A 19,383-nucleotide genomic window follows, 5' to 3' on the forward strand; every position below is an offset into this window, starting at 1 on the left:
TATCTTGTGGACCTTCTTTTGTAGGATGGTATGTGTGTCTCAGGTGATAATGTATATAATAAAGCTATAGCAGACTATGACACATGAATTGCCTTATTTGTAAGCCACATAATTGTGCCACATCTTTGGTAGGTGCCTCCAGTGCCCCTGGTCATGGGTAAGAAAATGTTACATTAAGAAAAAAAAACATGACTCAATCATTGCTGAAATAGTGAAAATATTTGCCCAAGCTTCACCTTCACAGGAGAATAGGTAGTCCAACTGACAAGTATCACGTGCATAATTCCATGTAAACTTGACTGAAGTATTGTATGGTTTTGTGGTCAGGCTGACGTTGCGCGGATCTGAGAAATAAAGAGAAACAGCGTCACAGAGCATCAAATAACCACTCCAAGGTGTGTCAATCTCATTCTCTTCTTGCCTTGAGGCATGCACATATGAATATCTCCTTACTACCCATTTAAAAGTAAAAGGACTAACTACAACTAAAAAGAAAGTGTGCGCATGTTTGGATGGACCTGTGCCCTCCTACCTCCTACCTACAGAGGCCTCTGCTCCATCACTCCATGGAAAATTAACCTACAAAACAGGAGTAAAGGCAATGGACTTGGATTTTCTATGGTAAATGGCATTTAATCAAAAATGCAACTCAGTGGGCTGAGTGCCAAATACAGACAAATGTGCATGACCTGCACATTACCAATACATATCTCAAAAGGCAGAGTTAGCGAGACTCATTCTAGCGAGGACAGCTAAATATGTACAATGGAGGTGGGTAATAGTTACTAAAGAGCCAAAACGCAGTTTATGTTTGTAGTTTTTGCAATATACATAAATGATACTATTATATTAATATGTTTTTAGTCTTGCACAATTGCAATTCTCAGCTATCTGAAAACAATAGGCGTGCATTGTTCTTTTTTTTTTTTAGAAGTTTAGTTGTACGAGAGGGAAGAGACACTGACAGAGGACAGCCTATATTGTGCAAAATGACTCTCCTTGCTAACATAGATGAACAATAATTGAATGCCCAAGTTGTACAGTAGTAGCATTTGAGATGATCGATAGAGGTATGAAAATGATGTATTCTGTTGGGACTTCTGTATAGTACAACCTTCAGGTGTCCTGCCTGCTTCTGGTGCTCGTCAGGGTGGACAGCCAGCTGTGGGGTACATATTGTTCAAAGAGGTGTCTTCAGTCTCTCTTTGAATGGCTCATTTCAACCCAGTGGACGTCTGTGGGCCTTTCCATTGAATAAATGTTGATCATGTGTGCATGCCAACACATGTTATCTGTTGAAGACCTCTGAGTGGTAGCACCCACCTTACCCATGTGAATAATGTCTCTGATGTGTTTCTGGACATGGTCAGTCAGTATTTTGGTGAGGATTTTCAAGTCTGTGTTCAGTAAGGAAGCGGGGTGGTAGCACTCGCATTCCAACAGGGCCTTCCTAGGTTTTGCAATAATCACAATGGTCACCCAGTGTGTGATTGTGGAGAGTTTGCAATGGTCTAGGAAGACAAATAACAGACTGGTCAGTTAGGGTGTGATTGTCTATTGAACACCCTTATTACATTCTGAGAAGCTGCCAGGACCATGCACCATTCAATTATGAAGAGAAGAGATCACTGTTGCTATTTCCTCTTCAGAAAGGTGGCATATCACACGCCCGTCTTAATCTTCCCGTGAACATTTAGGAATGGTAGTTACTTGAAAGAAGTGGTAATGTAGGGCAACGTTCCCTGCCTGCTCTGACGAGCATCGAGAAAAGTAGAAGGACTAAAAAGCTTTGCAAATGTCAGCTTGTTCAGTTGCAAGGTAGCCATGTTCCTACTGACTGCCAAAATGGGTTTCAAAAGTTGTTTATTCTCAGGCAGTTGTGCAAGTAGTCTTTCTTCTTTATTCCATTCCTCATAAAAGGTGCAACCTGCTTTTTTTGGAGTAAGAATTTGGCCTTAGCTGCATATATCTTGGTCAACTCGTATTTTATTGAGATGGCAGAGTTAGGCCAGTCAGGTTCTCTCTTTATTACTGTTGCAGAATTTTTACGAATGCTTTAGGACCATCTATTTTTTATTCTGAAGTCCTTCTCTACCAACACCCCCCGATGGTGGCTTTTGCAGCCTCCCAGTGTTCGTAGACGATTAGCGCTGGTGACATTAAGGAATATTACATTACTATAAATATTCTCCTTGTGTGCCAGGACATGTGTTTCCGTGGTAATCAAACGTGGGTTGTAACTCCATCTCAAAGGGAACCTGGCAAGACCAGTGTTGTGTGGTCTTACACTGGCAAAGGAGTGGTCAGTATATTTGCCACCGGTAAATCATGAGTTTGCAATCCAGAGATAAAGAGTATGAATTCACTGGAAAATAAAATTATGGGAAACTTGGAATGTTTAGTATCTTGTAGTGGGGTGAATAAGCCTCCAAACGTCCAGTAGAGAGTACCTCTTTCACCATCTGATGAAAGGCCCTCATAGCCAGAGATGTAAGTCACCTTACGGTCCCAGATCAGTCTAACAAATAGTTTAACATTATGTTCCAATCCCACATGCAAGACAACAAGTGTGTTTACTAATGTAGCCATATAGGCCGACAGAGAGGATATTATCGCAGGATAATGACCTGCCACCAAGTTACGCCTTGGCCCATACATTTGGAAGGGTCATTATCCCAAAATCATACCTAGAATTTGCTTTGCCGTTTCCCGGTCTGCTGTTGATGTCAGAGTATTCAAAATGCAGTCATTACCAGTAGTTATTGACTGCATACCGAATATTCTGTTTGACTGAAAGGAGGTCAATAACTACTTTCATGTGCTAATGCTAGAAAGTTAAACATTCCGACTTGAATTTCAAATATGAAATAAGTTGATTAACTTCTCATAGTAAAAAATATAGTTTACTTTGGCATGTTTTTTTCTTGTGAAAAAAAATTCCATGACTATGAAGTAATTCTTGTTTAAGTGATAGATACATTGGAAAGTAGTATCGCACCTTCTTGTCCTCCCCTAAAAGAGTGACAATCTCAATGGCTTACATGCCTTTGCAGTTTCATCTGTCTCAACAGGTGTTCTGCCTCCACACTTTCAAAGACTCTCCTGCCATCACAGTCTCTCTGACTCACTTGCCCCCGCAGCATCACTGCACATTGCCTTCTGTTCTACTGGGGATTCGAGTCGACAATTTATGTCTCTCTTCCCTGTTGTAGCTTGACTTTGTTTGAGCGTTTGTACATGATTTTAATCTTGTTGTATATTGAACTTTTGAGCGAAGCTGACCTGCACTAATCTAAATTAAATAATAAATCGCACAGGGAATTAAACAAGGAATTGCATAACGATCAGCACAAGTATTGCACTTTATGCCTGGGATTGATCATTGCTGAGGAGACTGTGGGTGGTGTGCTTTGAGCCTCAGTGTTTGAGGCACAGTGCTTTGTTTTGGCTTATCTTGCATCGATGAACATATTTAGTGAAGGGACTACACTGCTTTGCACTTCATGCACTTTATGAATACCCCCCACTCATCACAGAGGTGACTGTGGGCTATGGGCTTCACTGTTTGAGGATGCCCTTATGACTTCTGCTCTGTGTTGGACTATCAAAGTGATTTATTTAAGGTGTTACTCCGCATTGCACTTATAGCATTTTTTGCACTTTAAGTATTTTCAAGCACTTTAACAACTAGGCTCTACTTATCATTGAGGCAACTGTTAGCCTCAGTGTTTATGTTATGCTTTTGGTTTATGCTGGATTGCTGATCTAACTTAAGCAGGTTTGTGCTTGGTTTCTGATATGAGGAAATTAAACGCTTCATCATCCCCTGGCTCTGCGGTCGGGAAGAAACAGAGTAAACCAGATGCAGCGTCTTCCTCTAAACACAGAGATTCTCTGAGTGCTTATTTAAAAGAGATGTCAGCGAGAATCAAGAACAATATCACACTTGTAGAGGAGGTACTAGAGAAAGTCTTCCATACTGTGTGACAATGGGCCTCAATGGATAATACCATCATTAACTGTACAGAGTATGTTGTGATGGTTGACTGCCCCCCCAAAAAACCTGCAAGCCTTCTACTTCTGCCCCATGCTTAACTAAGCCTGTAATGGCTTAACTACTTCAGATATCTTAAGAGCATCTTTCACCTCCAAACCACCCAAGGAACATGGTGGAATGATCTCTCAAGCTGTAACAACGCCTAGTAGCAACGGCCTCTCATCTGTTTAACTGGATGTAGAAGATCTTCTCAAGAAAGTGTCAGACTTGGCAAGATCAATGGAGGAAATGGCTATTAATGTATGATTTCTTCCTTCCTAAAATCATTTAGGTCCAGGACTCTTAAAAAAGAAATTATCCATAATGATTCATAGAGAAATTTAGCATACACAAAGGGTTCATTTGATGTCAATGTTACGAAACGTTCAACCTCCTTACCAGAAATTGCCCCCACATAATCCTGTGCTTGATTCTCATCCCTCTCCAATTATAGAACATTTGCTTAACAATATTGAAGATGGTGGTCACAAGTTTGCAACAAGTGTGTCCTCTTTCCATCTTCCGCCCATTTCTGAACCACTGGTGGGGGGTATATATTTATATAATGCTCCTGAATTTAGGAAAGGCCAATTTGAATTCACAATAATGAATAAGTTCATCCATTTGATTGATATAAAGATCAGGGACCTATTAATTAATCCCAAAACTATCTTGATGACTAGGCATGTTCCATGGATAGGTATTACGCCTAAGCAGTGCAAAGGCGATTGTATTATTGTTACATTTTCTAACTCCCTGCTGTGGCATCTTACTTACTGAATTCGAATTTAAGACATTTTTGGGGGAACTAAAATAGCAGGTTGGTTCCACTATCCTATTGCTATCCTCCTGTGTCTTTTCCTTCATTACACAAACAATCGACCCAGTTCTCTTTCCAAAGATCCCCCTCATCCTTAAAGAATGTGTTGTGCCCTAAAGTCTTGTCTGATCACTTACGCCATACCGTAAATGTTCCTAATTCTTCTGCATTACCTGCTCATTATCCATCGCAAGAAATTAATGGCCCAATCCTAACAGGGAACCATTTTGAGGTCTTGTCTACAATTGAAGAATTAGATTGACCATGTGTGGTGTGTAGTGAATGGCACCCGGAGTCTTAGTTGTACCAACTTTACCTTTTACCTCATCTCCTCCAACTGGGCATACACCCGACATGGGCACTAATTGTAATTCTTCTGATGTACCTAACATAATTTGTGACCTGGAATATAGCTGTTAACAAGCTTATTATCCCTGATACTAGAACAAAACTGCATACTTACGACGTGATATTGCTCCAGGAGACATGGTCACAATCCAATATCTACCACAATGGATTCATTTAGTTTACCACACTTGCTAGGAAAGTTTGTAGTTGTGGGTGTTTTTTTAGTGGCTTAGCTATACTTGTTAGAGCTTAACTATCATTGGAGGTGACGCAAATTCCATTTGATTGTCCCAACATCCTAATTGTAAGACTGTAGAAGGGCCACGATGGTGCCCCAATATTTTTATAATTGTCATTACTCTGAAGACTTCTCATTTAGTGATTTAGCTGAAGCATTGGCTTTGATATCTGATTCTGTAACTGAATTCGAGTTGGATAATTCCTGGAGGGGATTTTAACAAATAAATGGCCCATGGTTTAGATTACCTACTTTACATACAGAGACTTTCTTTTAATTGTACCATCCCCCATTATGCTTGATCCAAGAATTAATTCCGAGGGCACAAAGATGTGTACTCTATTATTAGAGTATGGTTTACGCTATGCGAATGGTAGATTTAGATCAGACTTCCCAGGGGCACATACTTTTAAAGGCCACCAGAGTGCCTCAACAATTGATTATTTGTGCATCTATTAACAGATGGCTTGTAATCTCCAATTTTACAGTTCTTATTAATCTTTTTAACGACCATCACACACTCTTGCTAAGTATTAGATGGTCATTGTCCGAGACTGTGGATGTTGTATTTCTACACTTCAAGAGTAATGTAGCCACTGGAGTACACAAACGTATTAGGTGGGATGTGGCTAAGGGAGATGTTTTTTAACCCTGATATTGTAGTAAAAAAAAACTGTTAATAACTGGAAGTAGTCTTAATCCAGATGCCTTGGTTCATAATGTAGTTTGTGACTTTTTAGAGCTTTTGAATTGGGTACCAGACCATTTTTTAACTCAGTTAAATCTTTTAGTACTCGGAAGAGAAATTATTGCTTTGAACACTACTGTAGAATTGCAAAACAACTATCTTCAAATTTACCTGAAGGATCCCATTTTGAACAAGTCATCCATTACCAAGGCTTTCTCTGAGTACACATGATAACATAACATAAAAAAGATATGGATACTTTGGCCTGGGATGAACTCCCTGATGCTGCCATGACCAATAATTCAAATACTGTTTGCCAATTGGTAAATGACAGTCCAAAATACTTTGCTCAACTTCACTTTCCTGAAACTACTGTCCATGACTCTGACTGGGTTGATCACTTATCCTCATTATATGTTAAGATTGTCCCGACCATTCCTGATTCCATTCTCTTTTCCTTCTATTATTTCTGGGCCTTTTAATTGCTTCATCTCCCATCATATTTCCTGTAGCAGAGTTGGTGATTGCCCTAAAGAAACAATCACTTAATTAAAGTCCCCGTTAAAGCGGCATCAATGTAGACTTATTTCAGGGACAGGAGGAATTCTGGGCCATTTTACTGACAGTTTGTTTTAACTCAAGGCTTACCACTGCTATCTATACTGATTCCTGTAATCAAGCCATTATATGCCTGCTTTACAAAAAAAGTCCCAAACATGTAACAACTTCATATCGCCCTATTGTCTTGTTGGATTCGTTATCAAAATATTTTGCACAGAATTTTGCCCAGTTTACAAGATTGGGTAGAAGCTAATAATGTCCGTGCACCAACCTACTTAAGTTTCAGGGAAGGCCTAGGAACCTTGGAGCAGGCCCTCAATTTGTATCTTGCAATTTCCAATTATATAAAAAGGAAAAACTTTACATAGCTTTTATGGATGTAAACTCAGCCTTTGTTAGGTTGAATAGGCAGAAGCTCTGGTCGATTTTGGCTTCTTGGGGCTGCCCTGAATAACTGGTCAATGTTCTTGCCACATTACAAATAATAGAGCCTGTGTAATATTTGGTGCAAATGGTGGTTGCCATGCCACAACATGGTTTTCTGTCGGTGCTGGGGTATGCCAAGGCAGAGTCTGTGTCTGTGTCCCTTTGCTGTTTTCTTATATGTTATGAACCTGTACGAACATCTGGTGGAACTTAATGCAGACATTCCAAAACAGGGGGGTATGCCGATAGAAGTTTTGATACATGCAGAGGATACCATGTTATTGGCAAGAACTCTGCACTCATTACAGGCTTTAATCATGGCCTATGTAAATGTCACAGGCATGTGGAAGTATGTTAAGCATTATTAAGTTATAGAAAGCACTGCCACTGAGCATCATTTTGAGAATATACTCGTCAAAGGTTAAATCGGTGGCAGGCTATGGCTCAACTTTATGGGCCATGGCAGGTGTCAATGGCTTACAGATGAAAGAGAAACACTTTTAAACACCTATTCGGTCTCCCTAATTCAGCCCTTGCTTTGCTGTTCATATTGAATTGGGGATGCAATACATTGAAGATGAGATCTGCATAGAACCAGCAAAGCAGTGGTTTAGAGTTTTTGTGTAATACAAAAGAGAGCCTGACTCGCTGCTTTTTAAATCAATTGTTTCAATGTGAGTCAAACTACTTGTCAATTCCTTGTATTTCATATACTAAGAGTTGCCTGGGTGAAGTAAATGCAATTAATGGTCTGGTTAATCTTTTGGTTATCACTGTGGCTTTCAAATATGCAATGCTCATCTGAAGATAGAGGGTGAACAAATGGAGCTTCAGAAAATGTCTAATTGTTTATGTGTTCTTTTCTCGCTGTCTACTATCTCTGCACATCTTTTATGGACACATTTTAAAAAAGATTTGAGTTCAGATAACTAGCGCCAGAACTCCTCTAAGGGCCGTTACAGATAGGAAGTTACACTTGGTGTCTTGACAACCTAACGAATCAGGCTGTCTGCTATGTGATGCTGGCGCAGAGGAGTTTATGCATTTTTATTCTTTTGTCCAGCTCACAAGTCAATCAGGGCTAGAACAATAAACACAGTATTACAAAAGTGTGAACCAGTGCTAATACTTAGATGGTGAATTGCACATTGCTCCAATATCTGAGTTGTGAATTGAGCCATAGGAAATCACTGATGAACTCCATACTTGCTTTATGATTATTTTAACAACTATGTTTGAAAATAAATCTGAACTTTTATCTGCATAATTTTTAAAGATTGTGTGTATATTGTCATGTGTTTCATAATTGTTTGATGGATTGTATTTTACATCCTAATAAAGTTATTTGACTGACTGATTGGTAGTATCACTGTTACCTCCCCTGGCACCAGTATCACCGACTCACCCACTGCCACTGCTTCACCAATGCACTACATCCAGAGTCTCCCAGACTCACTTCACTGCACACCCTGACTGGTTCACCTGCCTACACTATCCCAGATGTCTTCAAGCATGGCATACATATTCCCAAATAAAGTCCTTTTCCATGGAACTCCCTGCCTGTAGCACTGCGACTGTGTCTATTCTTTCCATCTTTCATGATGGAACAGAAAACGTTCCTCTACTGTAATAGACAATTAGCTCTTGCTAAAGTACATTTTATGTCAGTTTCTGGATAAAATCGGTGGGTATTTTATGAATATGTTTTAGCTCAGGTCATAGTTTTAAAGCAGCTTCATTTTTTGTGGCGTTGTCCACATTGTGATCATTTTAGGAGAGCTTTGTACTGTTGCTCGATACTCAGTTACTCTTTTGCTTTAGGTTTGAGCCTACAAAAACGGCTAAATACATATAATATACATATAATAGAGAATCATGCCATTTTAGACTCTACTGGAACTCTTGCGTGTCACGGGATTAACAACCTCTACTGCTGCTCCAAATCTAGTGGCTCAAGGTTTTACTGGCTGACTTACACCCCACTCTGCGTCTATTGCCACACCAGCGGACTCTTGTCCCACTGGTTAAAAACCTGTCTTAAATCGACTGGACAGGGCTCTCGACTGCCTCAGCTGAAAAGCTGAAATAATGTCTCACAACCAGTCCATAGTCAGGTTGTTTTGGCCTACAACTCACATTAGGCCCAACTAGCTTAGTCAATGGTGAGGGGTCATGGGAGGAGGTGCCCTGACTATCTGGTCTATGGCAGGAGTCAAGGTGACACATCAATATCGAACAATGAGGAGAATAGACAGATGGGGCAGAAATTTAGGAACATGTTCTGAGTTTTTTGCCCTCATTCCCTTTTAGTAATATGAGGGCCTGTTCCTCTCACACTTACAGCCAACAACAACTTGCCCCCAACATTTCTTACAACCAAAATATATATCTGTGAAGAGACCAGCCCAAGTGGTCCAGAGAAAGAGTATCCTTACCCGGTGGGACATACCACATCTCCGAAATAGTAAAATTTGGAGTGATGCATTCCACATTGGTGATGGAAATGTTATACTCTTCACATTCTTTAAGCTTTTCAATAATATATGACATATTTCTGTTGGTAATGGTACAATTCGGCTTGCAGGTAATGTCTATGTTGTCAAGTGGAATGTGCAGTCTGGGTAATGACAAACTTCGTGAAACCCCATTATCAGTTGTATAGGTGAAATTTCCAGCCTCAACCCGTATGGAACCTGAAACAAAAAAAGCAAACCACCATGAAATAAATTAGCCCAAAAAATTGCATTGCTGTTTCATGACTGTATAGTCCGCATATCTATGTGCTATGTGCACAGAAAGACACACACATACATACATACATACATATATTCCTGGAATTCTGCCAACAGCATATGATACTTCATACAGTCACAGCTGATCTGTGGTGCCTTGATTTTACAGGGACTTTAATTCACAAGTCTCCTGGCCCTTCTCCCCTGTGACCATCCTTTGCCGGCAATATTTTGAGTGTTTTTGATGCAATCTATCCCAGCCTACCGCACCCCATCTACTTTTTCTCTTTCCCTTTGGAGCCTCCACATGCACCTCTTCCCAAACAAGGGGTAGGTTTGCTATTGACCCGCCATGTCTTATGGATGCCTACTCCACATCATAGCTGCCCATAAAAGTCCCATTAACGCGTCCTACAAATTCACCTTCCTCACCATCATCTTCGATCTCCGTCACAGTCGATACGTTGCATGAGACCTTACATAAGTAGAGAATTCACCCTGTGCAAACATAATGGAGTGATCGCCCTGGTGAACACAATGCAGGCATCACCTGAACCTTCTATGCGGGAATGTCATGAAACTGTGGAGCTCCAGAACAGCAACTCATTAAATTCGAGGGCTTGCTATTCCTGCGAGCTGAAAATTGGGAGACTGACACCAGCATTAACTCTGAATAATAATGTTCAATGGTAAGGAGGTGCAGGGATGGAATGTTTATGGATTCTAATGCCCTTACCAACATGCGCTCTACTAGTCAAATTGCAGTGCTAACTTTCACAATGACATTCTGGCTTGTTCCGGCTCAGTTGAATACATTCTTAAAAGATTTCTATTGTATAGAAATGGAAAGGAATCTACAGCCAACATGTGTTTTGTCCTTAACAGAGGTCTTCTTCAAAGCTAAATGAACTGTCCAAATAAAGAACAACATTTAAACAATTGGACAAAAAAAATCAGTTTTTCTCAGCAATCGTCTCTATTCTGTATCTCAGTACGAAGAATTAAGGATGAACAAAAGTAGACTGAGTTGTTAGGCTCAGTCAAACCCACGTGTTCAAACACGCGGCACGCCAAGTAACAAAATGGGATTTGACTGCGCCAGAGTCTATTTTTGTTCCTCCTTAAATTATCTTACTAAGATGCAGAAAACAGATGGTTGCTGAGACCTTGATTAATTTCTCGAATTGACTACCTGATCAGTATTTATGGTCGTCAAGTAACACACGGATATAACTGATTTTTTATCACATTTTGTAAATGTTGGTCCTCACTTGGACAGTTCATTTAGCCCTGAAGAAGACCTGTGTTAAGGTTAAGCCACGTGTTGGCTTCAGTTCTCTTCCAATTTATATACAATAAACAGCTTTAAAAAAATGTATTAAATCGACCAGGCACCAGCCAGACTTTTATTATGAAAGTTAACTGTGTAAATGGACTAGTAGAGAGCATGTTGGTCAGGGCATTAGAATCAGTCAATTGTTTTGTGATGCTGGTCATCGCCACTCCCTTGTTCTGTAAGCGATATTCAATCAACACTACAGCTAAGTCAATGCCTAGTCTGGGATGCTGAGGAAAACCCTTATTGATGTATTTTTATGTCCAGTTTAGTACTCTGGATGACAACCCTTGTATAACACCCCCCCTCCTAGAATCCCCCTGACCCCACTGAGCCACGAAGTAGGTTTGTTTTGCAAATTAAAAGGTTTATTTGAAAAATTAAACAATATATATGTGTCACACTTTTATAACAAATTAATATCTGATTTTACACTTAGACATATTATGTGGATCCACAATGGGTAATGTTACAGTGGTACACTTGATTACTTAGGAGTAGTATAGAGGATGAGGTAGCTGAAATGATTTATGGTTTCAAGGAAATGCAAGGTGGAATAAATGCAGTACAGAAAATAAACTGATATGGTTTCACAAGAGATAATATGTTCACTTTTCCCCTGGTGGCAATTCACCCCCCCTATATGCAATGCAAGGAGATGGAAGTAACACACACAGTCTTCAGGAATACAATCAAATACAATACGGAACTCAGTTCCCCCCCAGCAAGCTTAGAGGAAACAGGTAGAAGTTTGAAACACCGGCCCAAAATGCTTTTAAATGTGATGGCAACGGATGGGAAAATGTGCTAACTGATTTTAATTCCCTCTAGAGATTCAGGGTGAGTGAGAGATGCTTGTTGGTATTAGTTCAGGCTCACTTTAGCAATGCTCTATGAGTTATTACCAGGTTGCAAACGGATTTCTAGGATAGTTGGAAAGCCTAGAATCACAGCTTTAAAATGAAAGTTAAACCACGTTCCTAGCCCAAACGGTTCAAGAGATACGGACGATTTAATAAAGGTAGATTTTCTGATTTAAAGTAAAACTCAAAATGACAGGTGACAGTTTGCAGCTTTAGAATGACAGAATTACTAGGAGGCAGTTCTACTTAGGTTAAAATAGTTTGGATTAGATTATTTTAACTAAAAGATTGGTTCTGCACAGTTCTGCTAGGTACTCACAATATAAATTTGAAATAGGCCTCGTCACGGATCTGGTCAACACGTCCAGCGGCGGTTCTCTCTGCTCGCCGGGTCAATCAGGCACCGGTTCTGCTCACAGCGATCCGGGTCAGCTCTGCTCTGCTGGTCTAGCCTCTCTGGATACAGCGGCCTCTGGTTCTGGATACGGCTCTGCTTTCCGGTCCGGATCAAGTGGATTCTGGATGTAACACTGCTTTCTGGGTACTGGCAAAAGTTCTTGGCAAAAGAATTCAGGCAGCTCGCCCGGCTGTGGAATAGTTTGCAAATGATTTTAAGGATGCTGAGGCCTGCTTAGAAGAGTTCTCAGTTTGTGGGTTTAGGCCCTTGCTTTAAGTTCTGAAGTAAATTTCTATTCTCTGAAGATTGATGGATGTGAAGTCTGGAGTCTCCCGGCAGAGCATCCCGCAGAAAATGGAATTGAATCTCTCTACCTGTCCCAGCAGTCTCTTTTTATGTGTTTTGGAAGTGGGTGTGTGCGTGGCATAACTGAGCCTGCCCCTCTCTACTTGTCATTGGCCCAATTCTCCCCTCTCCCATGATTGGGGGAAGGAAATGGATTGTCATCATGATGAGATCTGTTTATGGGCCAGAGGATCCTCCCCTGGTCAATTTGCCCACAAATCTATATTTAATTCAAATATATATTTCTCAGATACACAATTTGTTGAAATTACATGTACACATTATATATTCCTTATGGTCCATGCTTGTCCGCCTCTGATCTTCCTGGGGGCTTGCATTCAAAAATGACAACATTTTGCACTTTTTGACTGGTTTACCAATATCGGACATTTCCCAAAAATTACACACGTGCGCAAGGAGTATGGACATTAATTGATGAATTGTCAGATTTTTAACATGCAGACATTTGGAGTGAGACCCTATTTTCCACTAGCAACCCCCCAGAATACACCACAGGGTCCTAACGCCTCTTAAAACGTGCACAGAAAAATCACAACAATAATGATATTACTTATATAATTCTGACAAGTCCGCACTATGAGTTATCTATCTTTTTAAAATTATGCCCTGGTCAAACAGGGGTGTGGCTTCCCACATCACATGGTGGAATAACTGGTTTATCCACTTCCCCCAAGCTTAGCTGGCTCTCATAGGTACTTCTCCCACTTCTCTCAAGAGGAAGCCACTTTACGGCCCCCCAATATAACATTTGCCTGAGTCCATTGTTCAGTTTCCTGCAGTCCCCAGGTAATTCAATCAGAGAGGGGTCAACTCCTTTTGGTGGGGAAGCAGGATGCAGCTAGGCCTGGGTAGAGTGGCTGAGCAGATTTCTCCTGTCGGGGGTAGTTGTCAGGCAGAATTCAGCTAAATGTCACTTTAGTTCCCAGTTTAAATCAAACTTACAATTTTTACCTATACATTAAATAATTACTTCCTTCAAGTCATTTCAGAATATAGTTTTACATTGTATCCACCTCTTAGCAAGTCTTTCCTTGGTCTGGTTTGGGTTCCTCTGTTCAGTTTTACACAAAAGTGTGGTGGTTTTAAAACGCCAGCTTTCTGATAGTGGTGATTACTGGTATTGCAACCATTTTTGGGATTAAGAAAATGAATTCCCCACAGTTCTGAGTTGCTTTTTGGCAATCAGCATTGCCATTCCCAATGGTTTCAGGCAACTGTGTGTGTAGCCCAATGGTGGTTTTAGGCAGTGCCCTCCTGTGCTCACAACATAGGCAAAAATGGGTGGCAGCCTATTCTTCATGTTTTCTCTGTGCACTCTCTGGGGAGTTCTGGCCATCATGATGTTTTCCATGCCAGTACTGCACAGTTTTATGGTAGGGCTTGGATGCATGGGTAAAAACATCCCACAAGCACCCCCTCTTGCGATGGCCATTCTGTCCTTTCACTGATGGAACTCGCAAGATCTGGGATGTTCGCCTCCTCTTCTTCCAATTCTATAGATGGCACAGTTCAGCATATTTTCCTCCCTCCAGTCGATCAATCAGTTTTCCTTGCTGGTCCTGATGGAAATATTGGGCGGCACCCCGGGCCTCTCGGGTCTCTGCTCCCGGTCCCCGGTCGTCCTCCTGTGGTCAGTCTCCATGGTTTCATCTCTCCTAGGACGACAAAGGAAAGCAGCAATACCTATTCGTAGACATTTCTTCCCCACCATTGATATAGTGGGGTGGCATATACATTTTATAGTCAAAACATTTGCGTTCTTATTTTAATGAAAAACAAGATACAATTATAAGACATTTTTGTTTTTCCAAATCATAATATTTTAGAGACTATATGTGGGATATTTTAGGGTTGGAATTGAATTACTCTGGAGCGGTCCCCTCTGGTATTGCAGAGGACTCCTCCAGTTGCTGCAGGGTGTGCCTGGGATAGCAACACTTTAGCTGATTTATATGTACCCACTTTTCTTCCCCTTCCGCCAAACTACCTTTGGGGATGCGGATCTTGTACGCTACAGGGGAGATATTGTCTATAATTTCAAACGGTCCCTTCCATGTAGGCAAACATTTTCGCTGTTTGGCCTGGTTCCTTTGGAAATTGTATAGATAAACCCGGTCCCCCACAGTATATTCCTTCCTGGTGGTCTTCAGGTCGTAGTGGGTCTTCATGCTATCAGCTGATCTTTCTAGATTCCGCTGAGCATAGGCAAAAGCATGTTGAAGGTGTTTCCTTAAATTCTCCACATACTCAGGAGGCATTTATCAGTGTCTGCACTTGGGTCCTGTAGAGCAGATGCTGGAGAAGCACCATCTTGCGTCCGGTCATCAACTCAAATGGTGACATTTTAGTTGCAGATGAAGGGGTAGATCTGATGGCCATTAGGACCAGAGGTAATCGGATATCCCAACTTGGCCCAGAATCTGCCACAAACTTTTTTAATATGCTCACAATGTTTCGGTTGTATCTCTCCACTGCTCCAGAAGAGGGTGGCCTGTAAGCAATGTGTAGCTTCTTTTTAACCCCCATTACCTCCCACATCTTTGTCATTACTTCGCTGGTGAAGTGGCTACCTCTGTCTGACTCAATAATTTGAGGTAGACCAAAATGGGAAAAGATGTGGTTAAATCATCAGGGCAGCTGCTGTTTCTGCCTTGCAGTTTGTGGCTGGGAGACATTCTACCCACTTGGTAAACAAGCATGTAACGGTCAACATGTATTTGTTTCCTCTAGACGAGCGAATCATGGGGCCTACAAAGTCGATTTGTAAATCTGACCATGGCAGTGTCATTCGCCTCTTTTGGAGAGGCGCCCGGTGTGTGAGGGATGATGGCTGAAATTGTGCACACACAAGACACCCCTTCAAGTATTGGTCGAGGTCCTGCCCCATGTGTGGCCAGTATGCAACCTCCAAAATTTCCAGTGTTGTGTGAAACCCCCTATGACCGGCGGTGGCCGCATCATGGGCGTGACTTAACATCAGACTTCGGAATGAGGTAGGGACCACCCACTGATCATGGCCAGCTTGGGATTTCCTTACCAACAAACCGTCTTGGATTCGGAACATCTTTGGACATTTCATCAACACTCTTGGGTCCTCTTTCCCAATGTAATCGGTATCCGTCAGGGGAAAGTTCTCAGGGTCCTCAATGTGTTGGTAAAACTTACCAATTATTGGATCCCCCTTCTGAGCTGTAATCAAATCAGCATCAGGGGTCTCCTTTCTCCATTGGGCAGTTGAACGAGCATTGTGAGCATTTGTCTGGGACCTAGTGATAGCAGTGACCTGGATTTCCCCCAACAGGGACTCTATTTCTATTAGATCCCCTTGGATGGCCCCAGTTTTGGCCAGCTGATCAGCTAGGTCATTACCAGTTTTGTCTGGTCCTTCTACTTTGGAATGACCCTTGATCTTTTTCCAATAGATGGTCATCTCATTCGATGTGACCAGATCATCAATATTTTGGATTAACTTCCCATGTTTCAAGGGTTTGTTATTAGCACATAACATGCCTCTGGTTTTCCAATTAACCAGGTGCTCCACGAATCCGTTCCGTACATAATCCGAATCTGTGATTATGACCAGTTCGTGGAGTTGATGTTGGACAGCAGTGAGGATGGCCTGATGCACAGCCATCAATTCTGCCACCTGACTACTTTGGGGACCAATTTTGTATCCAGCGGAGGGTTCTGGAAACTCCTTCACCCATGCATTCCCTACGCCGGCCACCAGTTCTTTCTCCCCATTGTTGTTAACATGGTAAGAGCATCCATCCATCCACATAGACAGTGGGCATTCCCTCACACTTGTCTTCTTCAAAGACTTTGTGTGGGGAATTAAGGTATGCCTCCATGTTGTCCTTGATTTTTAGACTTTCGTCCTTGAGACAGTTTTCTCTGGCACAATCATGCAAGTCAGCCAGACCTTGCGCGAGGGGACTCTTCTTGTTTTGGCCATATCTGACCTCCACAGGAAAGCTTTGCATTGACACAATCCAGGAAGTAATTTGGGAATTACTCACATTTCTGGCTCGGATTCTGTCACTCTGGAGATATTGCAGAGGCTGGTGTGGAGTCTCCACTATGATGTGTTCCCCCTGGATGAACGGGCGGTAATTCATCAATGCCCACACCATTGCCAGGAGTGCCTTCTCACAATCGTTGAATTTTTCCTCCACAGAGGATAAAGTTTTGCTCGCATAGGAGATTACTTTATTAACCTTGTCATGCTTTTGGTATAATACTGCCATCAAGCACATATTAGAAAACCCTCTCTCCAGGAAAAACTCCTCGTTTCTGACAGGGTAAGCTAGGCAAGGCGCTTGTGAGAGGCTTCTTTTGAGTTGTCTTACTGCCTCGGCTTGTTCTGGACCCCATTGCCACTTGACCCCCCCCCCCTTTCAAGAGATGAATCAGGGGTCTGGTGATCTCTGCATAGCCCTCAATGAACTTTCTGCTGTAATTAGTCAGTCCAAGGAGGCTCCTTAGTTCCCGCAGAGTTGTGGGGTCTTTTAGTTTCTGGAGTGCTTCCACTTTCTTTTCCTGGGGACAGAGACCCTGAGGAGTAATCTCATGCCCCAAGAAATTAACACGGGTTCTACACCACTGTGCTTTCTGAAAGGAAAGCTTTGCTCCGGCGGCCCTCAACTGCGTCAGAACATAACGGATCTCCGCTATGTGTTCTTCCACAGATGAACTTTTGATGAGGACATCATCTACATAAGCCAGGTTACCCCTCGCACTCAGGTCGGGCATGGCCTTATGTAGGAAAATGTTGAATTCATTGCCAGAGTTGAGGTATCCGAAGGGAGTCTGGGTCCATGTGTACTGCTGGCCCCCAAAGGTAAAAGCCAGTTTGTATTGATCCTCCCTATTGACAGGCACGGTCCAATACCCATTGGTAAGGTCTATTGCAGTGAATACCTGTGACCCCTGGATCTGGGCCAGCCCTTGGTCAATGTAGGGCAGAGGCCATCGGGAAGTATGGACCCATTTGTTGAGCTCCCTAAGGTCGGCGCAGAGTCTCCACTGGCTGTTTGGCTTCAATATTCCCAGCACTGGATTATTGAAGGTGCTGTGGACTGGACGGATTATTCCCCGGGACTCCAGGTTCTTAAATATTTCAGTAAGGGACTCGATGGATGCGAGAGGCAAGCGATATTGCTTCACAAACACTGGAGTCATGCCAGGGTCTGTGGGAATTGTTGTTGTGTGGATGTCGGTGCGACCACAGTCATATGAGTCTACCGCAAAGAGATCTTGGAAATCCAAGAAAACTTGTTTCAACTTTTGCTTCTGTTCCAGAGTCACACAGGCATCAGCTAGGTTGACTCTTTCTGCCACCATCTGCCTGAAGCCTGGAAAGACTTCTGGTTTGGCTATCTCAGCGGCTCCTCCAGCTGGGTGGAGAAGTCCCTGGTCAGAGTGCTGATTTGGACTGGAGGCTTCAGGTGGGAAAGGCAGCCCTCATGGACCTGGAAAATCACCTCATCCCTCCTGAAGTCACAAGTCACATCTTCCTTACCATAAGGGCAAGAAGTGTACATCAGGAGTTCCCCCCATGCCGAGTGAAAATCCTGTCTGGTGTTGTATTGTCATCACTGTCACTGTCAAAACAGTCCTTGGGGATTGGTCCTAACAGTTCATTTCCTAAATCAATGGAGAAATGTCGGTCATCAACCGCCATTCCAATAATGGTGCCTGCGGCTAGAGTAATACTCCGTAAGTCACTGTTATCCACCTCTATTAGAATGGTGTCATGTTCTATGTTGACTAATGGAGTTGGGTTTACCCCCAACCCTTGTTGTTGGAGAGAAGCATTTAGATGTATGTAAGCATCAGGGTTTTTCAATGTTTGTCCTCTTTTAACTTTCACTTCCAGGGAGAATTGTCGGGTCCTTTCTGGGATGGTGACTTCCTCTTTAATCTGAATTTCAACTTCATAAGGTAGCAATTGAGCTGATCTAAATGCTTTTTCTGAATCATCAAAGCCCATGGGATTATCCGCTAATTGGGACCAAGCTTTGAAGTTTATTAGGTCCAAACTAATGGCAAAGCGATTGAGAATGTCACTGCCTAAGTAAAAGGCAGCAGTGACGTCTCGCACGACCCAACAATTATGGACTATGCTCTTGTTGCCAATGGAGATTTTGAGCATACACCTGCTTGGTAGGAGATGTTTGGAATTAGGTGCTTCCAGGTCCATTTCCCATTTGTCTATCAGTTTGAATGTGGGAATGGCTGGATCTTTTGGGAGTTGGCGGAACATGGCTTCGCTGATGAAGCTCTTACCGTTGTTCACACACACTCGAGCGAGAACAGAGTCCTTCCCATCATTTAACTGAACGGGGATGAACAACTGCTCTCCAATTTGCTGAATATCAGCCAGGCTCTGAGCTGATTACACATCTTTCTGGACTATAGGAGTGGGAGTGTCTGATTGTGGATTGGTAAAGAATTTCAGAGTGTTTCCTTCCAGTTTGGAGTACCACCTTAAACTGGAAGGAAGGTTGATTTTCAGACATAGAGAGGACCCCCCCCCCAATCTGCTTCCCTACTGCTATTACTGTCACGTC

The 19,383-nt window shown here is 42.2% G+C and overlaps 1 protein-coding gene across 7 annotated transcripts in view; it reads right to left on the bottom strand.

Annotated features, from left to right (window-relative positions):
* The window catches only part of PTPRC (protein tyrosine phosphatase receptor type C), an 846,024-nt gene that overhangs the window by 447,931 nt on the left and 378,710 nt on the right, over positions 1 to 19,383 (bottom strand). For all 7 annotated transcript variants that reach the window (XM_069641238.1, XM_069641237.1, XM_069641234.1 and 4 more), the window contains 2 exons: positions 9,553 to 9,810; positions 237 to 344 (listed from right to left, as the gene is read on the bottom strand). In XM_069641238.1, coding sequence (XP_069497339.1) covers positions 237 to 344; positions 9,553 to 9,810 — 366 coding nt within the window. The remainder of the gene's footprint in view (positions 1 to 236; positions 345 to 9,552; positions 9,811 to 19,383) is intronic.

This window comes from Ambystoma mexicanum, chromosome 1q, assembly GCF_040938575.1.
Source record: "Ambystoma mexicanum isolate Mex_15411 chromosome 1q, UKY_AmexF1_1, whole genome shotgun sequence".
NCBI lineage: Eukaryota > Metazoa > Chordata > Amphibia > Caudata > Ambystomatidae > Ambystoma > Ambystoma mexicanum.